The sequence below is a fragment of the Nothobranchius furzeri genome, chromosome 12 (assembly GCF_043380555.1).
Source record: "Nothobranchius furzeri strain GRZ-AD chromosome 12, NfurGRZ-RIMD1, whole genome shotgun sequence".
NCBI lineage: Eukaryota > Metazoa > Chordata > Actinopteri > Cyprinodontiformes > Nothobranchiidae > Nothobranchius > Nothobranchius furzeri.
Genome location: NC_091752.1, coordinates 33,775,016 through 33,794,238, shown reverse-complemented (window position 1 = coordinate 33,794,238; position 19,223 = coordinate 33,775,016). Strand labels below are relative to the sequence as shown.

The 19,223-nt window shown below is 40.2% G+C and overlaps 2 protein-coding genes across 3 annotated transcripts; one reads left to right on the top strand and one right to left on the bottom strand.

Moving 5' to 3' along the window:
- The first annotated feature begins 164 nt into the window (after positions 1-164).
- cfap43 (cilia and flagella associated protein 43) lies at positions 165-18,303 on the top strand. 2 transcript variants are annotated; one of them, XM_015944893.3, is made up of 38 exons: positions 165-1,483; positions 1,566-1,819; positions 1,898-1,994; positions 2,060-2,227; positions 4,737-4,794; positions 4,879-5,023; positions 5,120-5,202; positions 5,270-5,401; positions 5,473-5,589; positions 5,680-5,757; positions 5,831-5,979; positions 6,077-6,180; positions 6,308-6,457; positions 6,586-6,740; positions 6,819-6,983; positions 7,058-7,188; positions 7,792-7,957; positions 9,557-9,640; positions 10,083-10,160; positions 11,618-11,725; positions 11,812-11,916; positions 12,008-12,124; positions 12,512-12,691; positions 13,883-14,089; positions 14,229-14,315; positions 14,449-14,526; positions 14,989-15,117; positions 15,207-15,326; positions 15,411-15,518; positions 15,638-15,724; positions 15,801-15,889; positions 15,972-16,146; positions 16,238-16,350; positions 16,470-16,632; positions 16,704-16,874; positions 17,638-17,712; positions 17,800-17,950; positions 18,028-18,303. In XM_015944893.3, the coding sequence occupies exons 1-38, from the start codon at positions 1,455-1,457 to the stop codon at positions 18,201-18,203; spliced, it is 4,782 nt and encodes a 1,593-aa protein (XP_015800379.3). In that variant the 5' UTR covers positions 165-1,454; the 3' UTR covers positions 18,204-18,303. The 2 variants fall into 2 exon arrangements, with proteins under 2 accessions (XP_015800379.3, XP_070398118.1); XM_070542017.1 differs by lacking the exon at positions 18,028-18,303 and adding an exon at positions 16,950-17,023 and having other exon boundaries at positions 17,800-17,936.
- On the bottom strand, positions 18,225-19,218 carry sfr1 (SWI5-dependent homologous recombination repair protein 1). Its single transcript, XM_015944895.3, has 3 exons — positions 18,994-19,218; positions 18,592-18,897; positions 18,225-18,512 (listed from the first exon to the last, which is right to left on the bottom strand). The coding sequence occupies exons 1-3, from the start codon at positions 19,090-19,092 to the stop codon at positions 18,324-18,326; spliced, it is 594 nt and encodes a 197-aa protein (XP_015800381.3). The 5' UTR covers positions 19,093-19,218; the 3' UTR covers positions 18,225-18,323.
- Positions 19,219-19,223: the final 5 nt, after the last annotated feature.

Sequence of the window (19,223 nt, the reverse complement as noted above, 5' to 3'; positions counted from 1 at the left end):
ACACCTTTTCTTTCCAACATGTGCCCTGTTTACCTCCAGCCTGGGGTGCTTCTTCTGAAAACACAAAAGGAGAGAAGTCATAGATGATTGTATTCGAGTTTTGAGGTAAAGACCGCTGAAGACTGTGCAAAAAGCTCCTAAAATGTCTCTTTTTACTTTGGAATTTCACAGTTTGACTGCAACTCAAGTCTTTTTGATGCACAAAGTGCAAAGTGAATATTTGTATTTGTGTAGAACTATTTTGGAACATTACATTTTCTGCTACAAATCAGCTGGGTGTAGCCTATGAGAAATGTATTCTTCATCAGATTTCTGGTTTGGTAGCTGAGTAAAACAAATTTGCACTAAACTTTGCAACTTACTGCACTCAATTTATTAAACATTTTGTTTATAATATGTGATGTCTTAAGAAACACAAGAAACCCAAATGTGCAGATTTTCATGCATTTTGGCTATATGTGATCTAAGACTGAATCAGGTCCAAAATGAAAGGTTTTTTTTTAGCCTCTTGCATCAGTGATAACTTTGACTAAGTTCAATCACAATTATCAAAGAATGGGAATTTTGTGAAAAACAAAATAATGCCATAATCAAACATTGAATTTTGCAAATCTAAAAGGCTTGGTTAAGTGAATGCGAATTATTTCAAACCTGCAACAAACAATTTGAATTTAAAGTGCTGGCATCATAGGAGTACTCTGTCACTCATTTTTCTACTTTTCAGGGTTGCTGGAAGCTTGTGTTTATCTCCAGCAGTCACCGGGTGAGAGGTGGACCACCAGTTGCATGCTCACTCACTTTTAGAGTGTCCAAGCAACCCAAATATGCTTATGTTTCACTTGTGAGACTAAACACGAGTACTTGAATAAAACCCACATTCGCATGGAGAGAACAGGCAACAGCTGGGTTTTGAACTTACAACATTTTTGTTGTGATACAGCTGAGTTACCAACACCGTAAAATGATCAAGTGTAAAAATACTAAGAAAAAACAACTCCTTTTTGCAAATAAAAAGAGCTTGACAATATTCGTTGATAGCAACACTGATGATGTCACTAATAACTCGCACTTCCTGAATTTTTGCAATTAAATTCTGGGAGGAAAGTTATCAAACAAATAAACCCAAAATATTCCAGAACCTGTCCTGTTTGCTCTTTTTTCAATAACCTTACTTTTACATAACTTTCTTCAAAATAAAGTAAATGGTTAGCAAATACCTTCGCCTTTTCCAAAACTACCGAATATTATTTTGGTAAGATTGTGCAAAAAGAACCCGGAAATTGCTATTGAAGTGGGTGTGTTCAACAATGAACAGCCAATCACGTAAAACGCTTGTTTTCCTAAGAGGACCTGGCACTTTGGTGGTTGCTATGGATACGAATATACTCTTCTGTCGCGTCTCTAAGAATAGTTACACGCATTATTAGTTTTGTCTAGTTTTTTTATTTTATAAAATGGACGAAATTGGAAGTTTAGAAATCAAGTAAGATTCCGCTTTTACTCTTGTTTCAACTTTAATTAAAATAACTTCTCATAATAAGCTAGCGGTCTTGTTTTCCGTGCAGATGGATCCAAGGGTTTACCGACAAGAACCTGAAGTTTGTGGATAACTCAACGGTCTGTTACAGTTCTGGTAATCATATTTGTTTCCTGAACCTGGAGACAAAAGTAAGAGATGTGTTTCAGAGTCCTGGTAGAGGGGTCGCTGCTCTGACCGCTAGCAGCAAAAGTCGCATTTTTGCTTTTTCGGAGCAAAAACTGTCCCCGTCTGTGTTCGTGTACAGCTTCCCTGAGCAACAACTGAAGAATGAATTAAAAGGTACTCAGCTCTAGTTTCACACGTGATTATTTTCTCAAACTCGTGTTTCTTTATAGTGAATATTGATCATTCCTGCAGGTGAAGCACAGCTGGATTACACATCGTTGACATTAAGTGATCTCGGTCCATATTTGGGCAGTTGCTCTTCTTTTCCGGACCACACCATCACAGTGTGGTAAGCATCTAAAAGCAGTGCATCATAATGCTCATGGAGCTATGTTAATTGCCTGTGTGATCCAGGAACTGGGAAGCTGCTGAAGTCATTTGCACACAGTCACAGGCTGGACAGGATGTCATATCTTTGATGTTCAATCCTCTGGATTGGCTCCATCTTTGTGCTCTAGGCACTAGAACCCTCACCGTCTGGACTATAGATAAAGGTGTCAGCCTCACGTCCCTGAAACCAAGGTAATGGAGTAAAAACATGAGATCCAAACACATTTACACAGGTACCTATCAAAAAATCTGAATATTGTGAAATATTTAAATAATCTGTGTCATTCATTACAGAAAGTGTAACTCATATAGTTAAATAGAGTGAAATGTCAAGCCCTAATTATTATATTTTTGACTGAATAAGAAAACTAAAAGTTTTCTGTCTCCTAAATCTAGAAAACTGTGAAAAATTCAACTACTAGAAACTCGTGTCACGCCCTAATCCGTCAGTTAACCCACCTGCAAGGTTTTCTGAGCCTCTAAATCAGGGGTGCCCAATCTGGGTCTGGACAATTCAGCTTGTTTTAGATGTTCTTCCGCTCTAACACACTCGATTCAGTGGCTGAATCATCTGCTGATTTCAACCAGGTATGTTAAAGCAGGGAAACAACTAAAACCTGCTGGATACCAGCAGTTCAGGACCAGGTTTGGGCACCCCTGCTCTAAATGGTCTCAGACCCCGCACACACGTAGCTGGGTACCCCACAAAACAAATATATTTTTCTACGGTTTGACCTTACATCCCAAAGTGAAGCTAAATATCACCAAAGGTGATTCTTTCAAAAACCTCCAACCAAGGTGTAGATTTTTCAATTCTTTGTTGTTAGCATTTGCTTGTGGGCGTAAATAACTGAGATTTTAGGTTTTGCACCATCGCTGCCCATGACGAAAATGCTCTGGCCTCACATTTGCTGTGTTTACACTCGCTTGTATTTATATATAAGCTTATAAGCTTAATTACTGCTCTGTGCAGAAGACCACAGATAAAGGACCACATCAAAGGCAGTTATTGCCACCAAGTTATTTCATGTCTAATTAATGTTTTTCAGCAGATACTGCAGATTTGGGGAACTACTGCCATCTACAGGCTTGGCATGCCTATGAATTTGTTTTACAAAGCACTGGAAACTTTTTTGCATAAAACAAGGAATGGACCCAAGGTTTGTTTTTTTACATAGATGGAGGGGGTAGGATATTCTGTTTTGCAAAAACCCTGCTACATGTGACCTAGACTACACAATCATAGTGAAGATGTGGACTGGACAGATGCTCAGAAGGCAGTCACTGACACATTTTACAATGAAGAAAAACCTTCAAAGATCTTGGGTGTGTTCTTGCTGTGTCTTTCTAAATCCATGCTTTCGTTCTTTTTTAAACACAGAAACAGTTTTGTTTACCTGTTAGTAGCTACAGTTTCGCTGCCGGCTTCTTCAGGCTGACGCTGATGGTGGCGCGTCACTTTCTTCGAAACTGTAGCTACTAACAGGTAAACAAAACTGTTTCTGTGTTTAAAAAAGAACGAAAGCATGGATAAAACCTTCAAAGGTCGTTGCTAAAGAAGCCCGTTGGACACCCCCCCCCCCCACACACACACACACACACACGCACACACACACACACATGGAGAATCTATAGTCTATTGTTAAGAGTCAGGAGCAGGGGTGGATCTACTAAATTATGTATGGGGTGGCAGAAGAGGGGCAAACATTTTTCTAGGGTGGCAATGCACACGCGCACACACACACACACACACACACACACACACACACACACACATATATATATATATATATATATATATATGTATATATATATATATATACATATATATATATACACACACACATATATATATATATATATATATACATACATATACATATATGCAACAAGATATTGTACTTTGGTTTAATTGTTCACTCAGAAACATGTTTTCCTTTTTCTTTTCCCAGTATTTACATATTCGTATTTGTTTTGGGTCCTCATTTAATAAGCTTAAAGGCTCATCACAAAAATAAAACACATAATAAAATTATGTCCTTCCTACAACAGCTGAATGCGGCAATTTCCATGTTGTTCAGCAAAACAATTTACACATGCATCAAGATCCAAAGATTTTGCCTGTTTTGATTCAATGCTGAGTACAGCCTAGCTTTTCTCTGTCAAAGCAGACTGCAAATAGGTCTTTATGAGCCTGAGAGTTGAAAAACTTAGATTTTTCTTGAATTTATAGCTGCCAGCTGGGGTGGCAGCAGGGGTAGCAAGGCTTTCTTTTAGGGTGGCAACTGCCACCCTATGCCACCCTTGTAGATCCGCCCCTGGTCAGGAGGAAGATGAGAGACATCAGAACCAATGATGCAGATGACCTGAAGGCTGCTATCAAAACAACCTGGGCTGAGCCACAGTTTGATGGCCTCCATGCTGCACTGATGCAGAAATGTATGCAAAAGAAAAGCCAACCAACTATTGATGCATATGAAACGTACTTTTCAGAAGCTGGACATTTCTGTTTAAATTATGCTTTTCAAAAACAAACCTATCCCATGTAATATTGTGAAAGCTCTGATCATCTTTCAGTGTAGTGTGTTTGATTTTCTGAAATGAGTGACAGAAAGCATTCATTTGTTTTTTTCTGTATGTTTATTTAGATTATGTTCAAACATAATCAACATTATTTATGCTTTTTTGTGCCATGATGCAGAGTCATAGAGCTTCCAGTGACTGATGGCTCATCCACTGAAAAGCTCCAAGCGTCTCATGTCAGTAACAAAGTGTGCCATCACACCTGATCATGAACGAATATTGAACTTTTCCCATGTAATTGGTTTCCCATGTTTCCACAGACTGAGCCGAACAGCAGAGTCCCAGTAACTCCTGCTGCCGTCTGCTGGCCAACAGCATCAGAACTATACGTGGGCTGTGAGGAAGGTCTGCTGCTCTGTGTTGACTTAAAAAGCTACTCTGTCTCAATCCTTTTCAATCCCACATGTAAGTGAACCTAAACAAGATGGGACCCTAGAATATCCTTTGATGTGTTGTCCGACTCCTGGAGTTGTCCTCACCTCCTGTTCTGTATGTGTGCAGCTGCCGATGCTTCCCCCGAACTCAGAAAATTTAACTTTAGAATGTTAATTTGGACAGAAAATGGTGTCATTGCTGCAGGAAAGGTACGTTCTGACCCATCCCCTAACATCAGGCCTCTGGGCAGAACATCAATCATTTCATTTCTTGCAGGAGAAGGTGGTTCACCGTCTGCAGATCAAAAGGAATCAAACAAGCATCACACAAACATGGCAGTTAGAGCGACCTGTAACGAATGCTCTGCTCTCCCCAGACACTGAAACATTACTCCTATCTTCCAACACTGTAAGTACACACAACGTCCAAGCTGTTGACGTGAGGAAAACATTAATGAAAGGAAAATCTTGATCCTCAAGGGGCAGATCTATCTGCTCAACCCATCTCGGTCAAACCAGAGTGTGAAGGTCCTGGATGTTCCCACTGGCAACTTTCTGGCTGCTTCTTTGTTGCACACTGACAGGAACACTTGTGTGGTAAAGCGCTATTGTTACTTTGAGATGACATTACCTTATCAGGACTAACAGAAGTCAGATCAGTGAGCTGTAAGGCTTTTCTTTCTGCAGTCATTGACAGAAAACGGACTCCTGCAGCTGTGGTCCTCGGATGGCACCTTACTTGGCTCCCTGCCTTTGCAAGTTGAGGTGAGACTGACAACAATTAAAGCAAACTTTTAAACCGATTAAATGGATATAAACACAGTTTGCTTCTGTTTAGGTGACAGGTCTTTCCTGCTGTCCTATTGCATATTATGCAGCAGCTGGAACAGCCTCAGGAAGTGTCCTCTTTGTTGATCTGAACATGGAAGAAAAGCCACGCCTGGTGCACCAGGTTCATCTTTTCCACACTGCTGTGGCTCATGTGATGTAAGCATTCTCCATCGCTGCACCTGTGTTCTAGTCTCATCATATCTGCATGTTTTAGTAGACTGTTAGGAAAGTAAATAAAGGCATATCTTTACAGTTTTGATCAAGAGGGACACTACCTTCTGATCAGTGGCTCAGATTCACACCTCTATGTAATTAATGCAAAGCCGTCTGCAAGCTTTACCGTCGTTGGCTACATAGGTAAATACTCATTTGTTCCAAGTTTATACAAATGTTTTAACAGTCCAGCAGGAAGTAAAGCAATGTTTAAGTTAAGTCAAAGGCTAAAACTGGTGCATAGATGCTAATTTATGGGTTTCTTTTTCAGTAATTTCAGGATGCATTTTGTTGCTCTCCACTCAGTGCTTTGGCAATGCTGACAAAGTTGACGTTCTTGCCTTGTGCAGCGACCAGGAAGGCAAACCTGAGGACGGTAGCTTGTTAACAGTGTTCTCGCTTCCTGTTGAGGACATCACAGGTACAAAGTAGAGAAAATAAACAGAGTGACTGTCAAGCGCATGCTACTCTGTTATTAGTGCTTCAGAAAATACAACCACAGGGTTTCCATAACATTTACAGATCTGACTTAATCTGCTTTTAATGTAGATTGTGCTGACCGCCATGGCTGCCTGTCTCCTCAAATGCTCAGACTGAGCAAATACAAAGTTCCTCTTCCCCTCACCTCCTGTGCTCTAGGAGTCGGTGAGGTCCTTGCTTACTGTCAAAGGAATAAATCGCTTCAGCGATTTCAGCTTCCTGAGGTTTGGTGCATCCATCGTTCAACATATAATCTTGACATTGTCAAATATGTCTCTCACACATTAAAGCTCTCCTCAAAGGTGACTGACGATCCCTTCAGCCAACAAGTGGTCCAGATAAAACCGGTGCAGGAGGTTAAACATTACCCGCGGGGCCCAGCCTCTATCCTTTTGTCTCCTAACTGCCTCTGGTTGGCTTCTTTAGGCCGGGATGGTTTCCTGCACATCAGTGAAACTGCCTCCATGGTACACACTCGATTATTATTATTATTATTTTATTATCTCTGGTGTTTCTGATGGCGCTCGTACTGCACCTGTAGGAGCAATACACCGATCTGTTGTGTCATTCACACCGACTTGGCGGAGGGCGGAGTGTGTTCTTCTCCAGAGATAGCCTCACACTCCTCACTACTGGCTTCAACGATGGCTCTCTTGTGTGCACTGATTTCAGGTATAACAGCCCTCCCTGTTTACATAATGCACAGCTGTGGACAGCAGAGGGAACTGTTGCTCATACTAGTTTGGTGCAGCGTGCAGATTTTCCGCCAGCAGTGGGGAGCAAAAGTAAATAAATACAACTTAGGGCCCAGTGGGTGGTACTTTGTGGTTCCAGGGGAACTCTGACCCCCTCTGCAGGAAAACAAAGATGGACTGTAGTAAAAGTCACATCTTTGTGAAAAACATCCCACTCACATTCCACATTCTCAGCCTGCTCATGCACACGCTCAAGGTTTAAAAATAGCTGCCATCCATTCAGTTTTAATGTTACAGAATTTTTAAGAATCATTTGTTGATTTTTGTGATTGTTTAGCTTGATATGTCAATAGAAATATTGATGTTTTCTTAAGTTTGCATGATTTTATTCAGATGAAGCACAAAAGGCTACAAAACTTCTAAATACATGTTGATAAAATCAAATGAGCATGAGGACTTAGTGGCAGTGATCAGAACAGAAATGATAGAGAACCATACAATTCATGCTGTTGCTTTATGGAACAATAACTAACAAGCACATTCACTTATTCATTATGTTTTTTTTCCCAACTGCTCACAGAATTAGAGATGTGGAGGATGAAAAGGTGAAAAACGCTGCCCTGTGTAATGACACTATTGCTCACACACTGAAGATAGTCTTTAAAGGTGAAAACCCCATCCTTATTAACCTTCCCGAGTTGGGCCCGCTGTCTCCTGGTGACAGAGAACAATCATCAGAGAGTGAGGTAAGAGTTGCTTTTTGTTGTTCAAGCCTAAAACGTACGCAAACTTTTAGGAATTAAAGAGATACTGTGCAACCTTTTCATATTTTAAATCATTTTCTTGAGCCAATATGTGCTAAAATGACCCTTTACATGGTTAATGAAAGGCCACCAAGCCCCAAGGGGCCATTTTGGTCTGAATTTTATGAAACCAAGAAAGAGTGGCTACAACTGCAGTTCCACACTCATCCGCTAGGGGCTGGCACCAGAATTGAGCAAATCCTCATTGACTCCCATTATAAAAATGCTAATTTCACAGCAGAAATAAACATGTTTATAGTCTGGTTCAAAAGTCTGTTTAAGGTTTGATAGATCTACTGTCATGACAACTCTGAGGGGAGTGAATTGTTTTTATAACTGCTCCATTTAAATGTAATAAAATGCTTATAATTCTGAATAATTAATGAGCATTAAAGCCACATCAGAGCTAGCGCTAGACGCTAGTGCCTGGGAAAGGTCTCAGCCTGGGCCTCACGTTAACAGATGTTAGGGCATTTCCACTCTCTGAACTTTAATTGTGTCCTCTGTGTGTTCGTGTCCGGATTTGGACAAAGGGGGCAAGTTGTGGTTATTGACTGCACTAACAGATCATCCAATCAGTTTCTGCTTCTTTTTTATCAGTAAGTAAAATTATATTTCTGTACTGAAGTGTATCTTTTTAAGTTAACAATCTATAGTTGAAACTTGAAATAGTGGAATATTTATTTATAATTCAACCTAAAAGGTGAAACTAATACATGAGATAGACTCATCACATGCAAAGCCAGATATTTCAAGTCTTCATTTGTTATAATTGTGATTAAAATGGTGGCGTTATGGTTGAGGAAGCCACCTCACCTTGGAAAGATCTGCAGTGGGGTGTACCACAGAGTTCTGTCCTTGGGCCCCTCCTCTTTGCTGTATAATTCCTCCTCCTCCAGTCTCCTCCTCCAATTGCCTATTTTTGCTCATTTTAAATATATTTTTAAACATTTTCTAAATGCTTTTTATATTTTCACTTTTTTGTTTTTGTTTTTGTGAAGCCTCTCGTGATTTTTATCTTGAGAGGCGCTATAGAAATGATATTTTCTTCTTCTTCTTCTTCTTCTTCTTCTTCTTCTTCTTCTTCTTCTTCTTCTTCTTCTTCTTCTTCTTCTTCTTCTTCTTCTTCTTCTTCTTCTTCTTCTTCTTCTTCTTCTTCTTCTTCTTCTTCTTCTTCTTCTTCTTCTTCTTCTTCTTCTTCTTCTTCTTCTTCAAGGGCCGGTGTCCAGCACATTTTAATGGTTTCTCTGGTCCAACACACTAGATTCAGTGGTTGAGTCACTTGTGCAGCAGCTCATCAGGCTCTGCAGAAGCCTGTTAATCACCTGCTGAATGAAATCAGGTGTGTTGAAGCAGGGTTAAAACTAAAATGTGCTGGACACTGGCCCTCGAGGCCCAGAATTGAATAACCCTGCTTTAGATGGTCTCTCAGTTCAGCAGAAATACTGAAATAAATGGACTTTTGCATACAAATTCAAGCTTTTGAAGTTTGTCCTGTAAGTATTTTTACTGCATGTATGTTTTATTGTTTACATTCTGCAGGTCAGTGGTGGACCCTCTTTGGATGTGGCGATAAAAGATGCTTCCCACTCAACCCTCACATGGCTGGAACGTAGACGAGAAACGGTCGGTTCCAAGGTCTAATATTTGCGGTGACGACATAAAAGATGTAGATAAGATTTTGTAGATTTGTATCTTGTTTCTTGGTTATGTTGTAATCTATGGGTTATGAAAGGGCCCCTTTTACCTGAGTGTGTGTCAGTTGCTTCAGATAAGACCTGAATTGTTTTTGGCTTGTTGCTGCATTGTACAAAAGACTCATTTATCATCATTTACACACGGAGCGAATAATTAGCAACTTGTACAAAATCATAAAGATGACAGATGAGAACTTGTAAGACTTGCTGGTACTTCCTCACTATGACTTCCTCACTATGCCTGTACATAGAGATGAACTGAAACTGAATGTGTGGGAAGTGTTGATGTTCATGTTACCAGCATTACCTGCTGGTTCAACTGGTTTTCTAGCTCTGGTTTAAAGTCTAATTTTACTGGTTGTATATTTCAGATTATAAAAGAAGATAATGAGCAATATTCGGAGGCAAAGGAACATCTGAGGAAAAATGTCAGAGAGCTGTACGACACCGTAAGTGAGCTTTTTGTCATTTATTTACTATTTTACTTGTTGACCTTTATCTGGAGAAGTGTAGAACTTCTCAGAGATTAGTGTAAGTGTAGCAGCGTTTTACCAGTGCTACTGCCTTAAAGTGACGATGTGTATTTTCACTAGCGATAGGGAGCAGCACATACTTAAATCCTTGCAGGCAAGCAGTATTTTTGTGTTTGAGTAAGACCATACCAACGGATGGCCATTAGGGTCAAAAATCCCTGGAAGCACAACCTCCAGCAAAATGAAAAGCACATCAGGCTCCCTTGAAGTCACTGGCCGCAAGTGAAGAGGTAAACAATGTTTATAAGTGGCAAAAGTTTTTTAACCATTTGTTTCTAATGCATTTACTGATTAGAAACAATGTTTATAAGTGGCAAAAGTTTTTTAACCATTTGTTTCTAATGCATTTACTGATTAGAAACAATGTTTATAAGTGGCAAAAGTTTTTTAACCATTTGTTTCTAATCAGTAAATGCATTTTGTCCTCATGGGCTCCTGTAGAAGGAAACATGGTGTCTAATGTGGCGTCGCCCAGAGACTTAGACCCACTTCCATTTATTTTTGACCTGATTTTTATTGTTATATGTTATATAACTGTGCATTGTTTAATTAATTTTCAAAAACATTTTAATGGATTTTTCCAGGTTAATGGTAAAAACTACACATTGCCTCTTTTAAGAATAACTTCATTGAAAAAACATTTTAGTTATTATTTCTGATTATAATTGGTCATTTGGCTGGCTGAACTTAAGAAATAGTCTCCTACAGCCGTCTCCTGCATTAGCTTCTGATAGAAAATAGACGGTGAAACTCTATTTGAAAAGCCTGACAGATCTACGTCACACTGTCAAATAACATACACGGACTCACCCGTCTTGACTAGCGACGGGAAAGTCTGCTGTTGTGTTAGTGTCCAAAAAACAGCAGATAACATCTCCGCTGGTAAGCTAACCATTAGCATTAGCAACTTCACCACCCAGCAGAACTCTTCCAGGCTTGTGTTATTTGTGAAGGTAAAACATCAACATTGCAAAACAAACCGAGTCATTGGTGGTCACATTGCTGTTAGCCAGTCAGAGGTGAGATGTCCAAATATCAGGAAATAAGACTCTAAATTCTGCCATCTGAAGCTCAACTCTGATGTGGCGTACTCCTGGTTCCTGAAACAGACGCACAAGAGCTTTTTCCCCAGAGTACGACTCACAAGACATTCGTTCTTACCAGAGACCACTGCAATGTATTAATAATATGAGTAAAGTTGATCTTTAAAAATAAATACAAATTGAGGCAATTGGTTATACATCTCTGTGAATATATATTAAAAATGCTACTTTCAACATAACAGTAGCACTTTTTATTTTTAACTGATTAAACAAGTTGTCTTTTCTCATCAAAGGTACACGTGTTAAAATATTATCTCCTTTGTGACACAGTTTCAGAAAATGCATCGAGAAAATGAGAGCATCCCTCCGGAACAGTTCTGCTTAGATGTTAAGGAGCAGAGGAGACTCCAGGACGTGGTGGAGCAAGAAATTGAGAAGGTTCTGCTAAATCCAACAACCCTTAAGGCAATAAGTTTGAAGGTGTGTTTGATGTCTACCTGTAATGCCTTCTCCACATTTATCAGGTGAGAGCTGACATTGAGCAGGGTATTGCAGAGAAATGTTACCTCTACGATGTCCTGAAGAGAGAAAGCTGGGAACCTTGGATGGTAAAACGTAGAGCTTTGAAGGTATGATGTCTTGAAGAAATGTAAGATTTGTATTTCATTTTTTTTTTTTTACATTTGTCAGCTCTGACTCATTTTCTGCTGTCTACCACAGGCCTTCCTCTCTGATCAGGTCATATGGAACTATCCTGTTGAAGGGCGAACACAAAAAGAGTTGGAGGACCTCCGCTGGGTTCAGAACATTAGAAAATTTGAAGAGGCAGCCTTCACTGTAAGCCAGATTTAAATTGTGATTGACACAGCGAAGTACAGCACGTGTGATGAGTTAGAGGCAATTCAATCCATGCTTGATGTTGCAACATATTCTAAAAGCCTCACTGCAGCCGTTTTTTCTTTTCTCATTTCCCCTGTACGTATATTTTATGGCTAAATCATTCAAGTCAAAACAAGTTTACTGTGGAGAATTAGTTTGACGCTTTGAGTCACAGAGCTGAATCTGACCTTTTGCTGCTGTAACTTTTTTAAGTACTTGAAAATGAGCCAGTCCATTAGTGTTGATGCTCTAGATTTATAGCCATGCAAGCTGCAATGATTCTTTTCTTTGTATTTAGTTGATGAGCTTCTGGTTGTGCTGTTGACCTCCATCTTTAACCTGCAGCTTCACAGTGAGCAGAAAAGTTCCAGCGCACAGGAACAGCAGGACGACAGTCACAAGCTGCAGACCACTGCTCTGACAGAAAGCACCGCAGCTCACTTAGGATTTTCAAACCCTCACGTCTACGACCATCTCAGCTTGCTGACAGCAGACCAGAGAGTTAACCAGGTCATTCTGCTACAGGTAGGGACGCGCTGGATCTCAGTGGGAGTGTGATTAATGTGTATTTAAATGCAGCAACATATGGAAGCCTCGAGAGGCCAGAGAAGATGTTGGAACAAAGTATTTATTTCCTAATGACTTTTATAGACTAATAAGAACAATTCAAAGCTTTTGTATAAATTCTTGTGAAAATTTTTAATTTTTTTGACACAAAAGAGGTTTTTTTAAAAGGGGCCATTTCATGGAAACTCTACTTTTTTGAGCTTTTTACCATGTGATGTTGTTATTTCCTCATGAAAACAACCCTAAACCTGTTTGTGGCTGCATTTATGCATTTTCCTGTATCAGCTGCAAATTGAGACTTTTACTTTGAAAATTCTGAAAACGGCTGAATGGGAACTACTTCTCTCCCTGAAGCTGGTGGTCTCAGTTATTCTGGATATTCTGACAAATTACTTCTGCATCGGGGGACAAAACACCACCATAAAACCATGCATCCGGCCTACAAAAACACATGTGATGGCCAGCACAGGATATGAATGTTAGGCGACTTTTGTTTTGTAAGAAACTTGGTAGTTCAGTGTGCCAAGGCGGGTGCTTAAACTACCTGAACTACCAATGCCAATCCAACAGCAGGCTGGCCTATGATGCTCTTGTGAGTGGGTTTTTCTGAGCAGGACTGGGCAAAGTTTCACTGAAACAACCCATTTCATTTGTAAATTCAGGCTGACGAAAATAACTCATTTTTAGGATAAATGACATCTCAATAGTGCCAACGGTGATATTTGACCATTTATTGTGCCTACCTTTGCTCTCAAAGTTTTAAAATAGCATGATATTGAACTTTAAAGCTAAAACTACAAGGCGCTTCAAGCAGTAAAATATTAATAAATTATCAAAAAAAAAGATAATAAAGTTTAAAAAAGATAAAAGAAGAGCATAAGATTTTTATTTTGCCCTCAAATGTATGCAAAAGTGGAATTCAAAAATGTTTTTTTTAAATTATACAATGTGTTTATTATTGTTTTAGGGCTTTTTTGTTACTTTTGAAAATAACCCTTTATAAAGCCTTTACACACCTACTTTTTTCATTTTTATATTACTCAGTCATAATATTAATAATAATAACAATCAAATTTTTAAATGGGAGAGCCAATTTAGCTTCAGTGGTACCAGCCCCTCTCTTACTGCCATCATCATCTCCAAATGCAGGATTTGATTTATCACATCAAGATGTCTTTCAACTCCGAATTTGAAGCCCTGCACAGCCAGAAAGAGCTGGAGCTCAAACGTGTGAGGAGCGAGAATAACCAGATGAGGGAATGGATGCTGGACCTGGACCTGGACCAGGAGCTGTGGGAGCCCGAGCAGACCGACAGCGAGTGGCCAGAGAGGCTGCTCACTGTGGACCAGTCTGAGGTCTGGATGTGGACACAGTTCACCTAAAGTTCAACAAACAAAACACGTTGAGCTACTTTGTGGTTTGTTTGTTTGTTTGTGTTCATGCTGAATGTGAGCTATATCTGTGATTATCATCATCACCTTTGACCCGTTTTAGATTAAAGCAGAGAAGTACCTCCCCCCGGAGTGTCTGGAAAAGAAGGGGAGGAGGAAGCTGGAGGAGGAAAAGCATCTCGCTGCTAAAGTATTTATTTCTGGTCAACATGTTTAAAATACTTTAACACATAAATCTTTTCTACTTTTGTTTTTATACAAGATGTTATTTATCAGACAGTTTGAGCCTCATTAGCGGCAATAAAAGCAGGCCTCTCTTTCAGAGTGACACCAAAGAAAGGGCTCTTCGTGAAATGATGGACGGAGTTATCGAAAAGCAGAAAAAGGACATTTTTAAAGTGGTAAAATATTATAACATTCAGTTTTTATGTTGACATATATAAATATTACAATAGATGAATCAGTTGCCGCTGTTGTGATAATATGCTTTTACTAGTTTGATCATTGAATTTTGAAAATATTTAACAGCAAGCCCAGTTAAAATCTATTGATTCAGAATATAAAATCTCTTCTTGATAAACGTTTTATTGTAAATATTTAAATTACATTTTCAATGTATAACTATCATTTATTGTGAAATAGACCACATATTAAATAAGAAAATCAATGGAAGAACCTGTGTTTAGTGTTTATCAAATGCTTTATTCTAAATCACGCTGTAGCAGTAATCAATAACCAATAATATGATTTTTATAGGAGTTTTCTTTAAGCTAATGGCATTAAATCAACTGTTTTTAGGCTGTGTCATTTAAATTGGACAAATCAACAACGACTATATAGTTTATTTAGATTTTCTTCCACAGGAAATCTGTCAGCCTGAGTTTGTTCTGACTAAACCTGACGCTGACTGGACCGAGGAGGAGAAACAACGCTACAAAGAGCATGAAGAGAAGATCAGAGAAACCAACCAGCAGAAGGAGAAATACAGACAGGTGTTACAGAAGATGCACTCATGACTAATATTATTATTTATTTCTTCTTGGTGATCAGCATAAATGAGCTGTTAGCTGATGTTTTGCAGTCTTTGGAAGCTGAAATAAAACAACTGCAGGAATCCAATCAAAATGCCGCCAGAAAGTTTGACGAAGCCCTGGTGAAGCTGTTCAAGAAGAAGTTTCTGTTTACAGCAGCTATATACCAGGTGAGCCGCTTCGTGTGCAGTAGAAAAAAGGGTTCTTCTCCCTTTGAATTTAGCTCTTCCATGATTATTTGATGTGTTTTACAGGAAGAGCTAAGGGTTTACTACCTAATGGACTCGCTGTTCACTGAAGACCAGATGAGGAACCAAGAGCAGGAGCTCAAGCTCCAACATGAAAGAACATTGGCACACAAGGTCGGAGAAATGTTGTAGGCCACTGTGAAAACATTGCTGCAGTGTTTTAGTGAATTCCAGTCTGCTGCAGAAACATCTTTATCTTCATCTTTACATCGTCGCCTGCGTTTCTCTGACAGAACGAATGTTGTGAGGAGGTGAACAGATACCAACGTGAGGTGGAACGGCTCAGGGAGGAATCCGAGCACTTGGTAAAAACCAACCAGGTAAGCTGGTTAAAATACTGAAAATGTCACAGCTTGAAGTGACGGATGTGATTTAATGCCATCACTGTCTCTGCAGGCGTTTGAAAAAGACTTCAAGAAGGAGTTTAAAGACGTGTCTCATCATTTGGTTGATGTACTTTACAAGCTCTTCAAGCATAGACCGAGGTTCGGGATCCTGTCGGCGTAACTTCTATTTCAAACGCGTCTTAGGTACACCTCAGCTTATCCAGACTGCTTCCTGCCTCAGGGTTCAACAGATGAGAGCCCAGACTGAAAACAGGGAGCCTCTTCCTTCTCCAGTCCAAATGCAGACGGCTATGGAGGAGCTGGATGCTCCAGGAAACATGCCAAAGGGTTTGAAACCATCCGTCTGGAGGAGGTTTTGCCAAATGCGCAGAAAAAAAGTAGAAACCGAGTTGAAGGTAAAACAAGAATGAACGAGTTTGGGTCGTTGCTTCTGTCCGACAGTTTAACTGAAATAATGAAGCAAACGTTTACGCTGTTGTTTCGCAGATAAAAACAACAATCTCCACTCTTGCTGAGATGCAGGCCGTCATTGTGAAGAGAAAAGACAAGGAGAAAGCTTTTCAGGGGGAGTTGGAGAAGCTTTCAGAAGCGCTCAAGAGGTTTGACTGATTCATAATCTGATAATCAGCAGCTGGATTAGAACTCCAAAGCTGACAGGTACTGGCACAACACGTGGGTTTGAAGAAAGCTCATTTCTTTTGTTGCTTCTTCGTTGAAGTTTGCACAAAGAGAGGAACAAACACCCGCTGAACGGGGCGGTCCTAGTTAGACTCAAACAGGGACAGGTGGTGTCCCCCTTCAACAGGACAGCTGACAGCACAGGCACCGACTTCATCCTCTGTCACAGGAGTGTGAGAGACAGCAAGAGACACACAATCACGGTTCGCATTGATCCCATTTCATTGCTTTCATTTTCTATCGACTATATCTAATAAACAGTTTTTACTGTCAGGATCTTGCAACAGCGAAGATCGCCTCTACGGAGCGTCTCCAAAGTATTCGTGAACAGATAGTCCAGCTGGAGTGGGAGCACAGGGTGTTAAATAAGACGGCAGAAGACCTCAAAGACAACAAGAAGGACATCAAGATGTTTCGACTCTCAAAGGAGCAAAAAGAGATGAATGTAATTTCATAAAAACATGCAACTGTCTGGACTCACAACTCCTGCTGTACCTTTTGCTTTTTCTCCTCCTGGCAGGGGTTTTCTTGCTGTTTTGGTGAAATGCTAATCCTGTTAGCATGTCTGGCCAAACGCCTGTCTGTGATTTCAAGGCAGGTATTTTGGTTTTGGCAGCGTCGGGTGTTTTTTTCGTGCACAAAATTGTTACCATCTCTCCGCACAGATGGATCATCTTTTATAGAAGACTCACACCCATTTTTCATAGAGCCTCCCCACCCTTTCTCTCCAGCATTTAAACCTCTTACCCAATAGAAAGATTCCTGTGGAAATCGTTGCTCTTTGCTTTGTTTATTGCATTTTTGTGCTTAACTTTTTAAGGAAAACTTTTTTTCCGACTGGATAATATTTAGCTCCTGGCCAGAAAACATGCTCTGTCTTATGGATGTTTTAAAAATAAACAGAGCACATTTAGGTGGTTCAGAAATGAAAAAGCACAAGCTGAGCCATCTGTTAAAATTTATTAACCAACTAAAGAACACGGATGTGTTTTGAGGCGGTGGTGCCAGTTTCCTCTGGCAAAGGGTTCAGGTAATGTTTGTGTTGTGCGGCTCTTAACTTCCTGACATTGTTAAAACCCCTGAAACCATGCAAGAGGAAAGTTTTGATGAGTAGGTTTATTAAAATATTTAGAGCAGACACAAATTAACTTGTAAAACTTTGCAGGTGCTCCTTTTTTTTTTTACAAGTCAACTTCTATTCCTTCCAGTTTTGCAGCAAAGAGGAGCGAGAGCATCGCATGTCTGAGCAAATTGCCAGTTTGGAGAAAACTTTGGCAAAAAAGGTAACAGCGAAGTAATACTTTGTACTGTGCTCTGTGTGCTTTTTAATATTCATCAGTGAAATAATACACATTTATTCTCAATTTCAGACTCTTCAGCAGAGTGCTCAGCAGATGTTTAAAAAGATTGCACTACTTAAGAAAAAAGCGGAGGAAAAAGCAAAGAACAGCCTCAGCTTAGAGCAGCAGATTCCTGACTTGCAGGCGACTTTGGCAGAGCTTGTGAACGACAAGGGAACAGGTAATAAGAAAAACGATCATTTCAGATACAGAGTGCACACACTGGAGCGGCCTTCTAATGATGATGTGGCTCTTTAGTTATAGCTGCAGACGAAAATGCTGAGAGAAATGCCTGCTACCAGGAAACCGTTCAAAGGAGTAACTTGGAGAGCCTTGCCAGGGAACAGGCAGAGGAACTGCAGTTCCTCTGGGAAGAAGTTGAACATCTGAGGAGGAGGAATTTCCCGTGTTTTGATCTGCCGAAACACTACTGATTAAAAACTTTTCTTCAAAACTTAGAACATGAAATGTACTTTTATTGTGAACGGGAATTATAGAAACACCAAATAAAACTTGCAGTTGTGCTGACTTCTCTTCAGTGTGTTTGTGGTTAATTATGTAGTGAAGTCCTCTTCAGTGCGATCAAAGTGCAGAATGCTGTCCTCCAGCCTGAACAGGTCCATGAGCTCTGACAGGCTTGCCTTGCGTCCATCCACAGGGACCTCTGACTGCAGCTCACACAGAGCAGCCTGAGCACCGCTCCGCCACTTGTCGATCAAGGTTTGCAGCTGTGTTAAATCGTTCTAAAAAAACAATGACTCGTATTAATTCTCAGCCTTGGTGATCACAAATAAAGAGGATGGGGTTAGAAGTAGCTGATACCTTGCTTCTGTACATTTGGACCATCTTGAGTCGGCGCAGAGTCTCTGTTTTTTCTTTCACCTCCTTTCTGAGTTGTTGTGCAACGTCTCCAGAGGAGACAAGTGTGGGTCCGGATAGCCTTTCGCTTCCTGCGTTATCCCTGTTGTGTACCGAGACCGGAGGATCGCTGCCCGTTTCCACTGAAGCTTGATGGCCACCCTGCTCTCCGCTGTCCACGCAGAGGCGTTTGGCCACCGAGAGGGGCGATGTGAAGGAGCGCCTGGTTCTCTTCAGCCTCTCCCTCAGAGAGGAACTCGGCTTCGGATGCTATCAGAGAAACCCGACATGAATCAAGCCTGAAACGTGTTTTAGATTATGATGTTAGCTAATAGTTTACGCACCACTTTAGCTAACAATACTCACCTTTTCCTTTCTAAACTCCTCCGATGGGCTTGACTCGGCTGAACTGTACGATAAACACCGTTCAGTCTTTAATTTGTCTCCTTTGGGAGTGACATCCATCGGTAAAACAGACTTACACTCGTAAAAAATGACTTTGTAGCGCGTTCACAACACAAAATTCTGGTTTTCCGTATTTCCGCGGGTCATGGCCTCCTGCGTGTGTGATTGGTCAGAATTTGATTACGTAAAGC

Excerpts from the sequence above, each read along its gene's own strand:
- cfap43 (XM_015944893.3), top strand. The coding sequence starts at position 1,455 with ATGGACGAAATTGGAAGTTTAGAAATCAA. Across the intron at positions 5,980-6,076 it reads ACTGCTGTGGCTCATGTGAT|TTTTGATCAAGAGGGACACT; the intron begins GTAAGCATTCTC and ends ATATCTTTACAG. Across the intron at positions 17,713-17,799 it reads AGAAAACTTTGGCAAAAAAG|ACTCTTCAGCAGAGTGCTCA; the intron begins GTAACAGCGAAG and ends TCTCAATTTCAG.
- sfr1 (XM_015944895.3), bottom strand. The coding sequence starts at position 19,092 with ATGGATGTCACTCCCAAAGGAGACAAATTAAAGACTGAACGGTGTTTA. Across the intron at positions 18,898-18,993 it reads AGGAGTTTAGAAAGGAAAAG|CATCCGAAGCCGAGTTCCTC; the intron begins GTGAGTATTGTT and ends TTTCTCTGATAG. Across the intron at positions 18,513-18,591 it reads TCCAAATGTACAGAAGCAAG|AACGATTTAACACAGCTGCA; the intron begins GTATCAGCTACT and ends TTGTTTTTTTAG.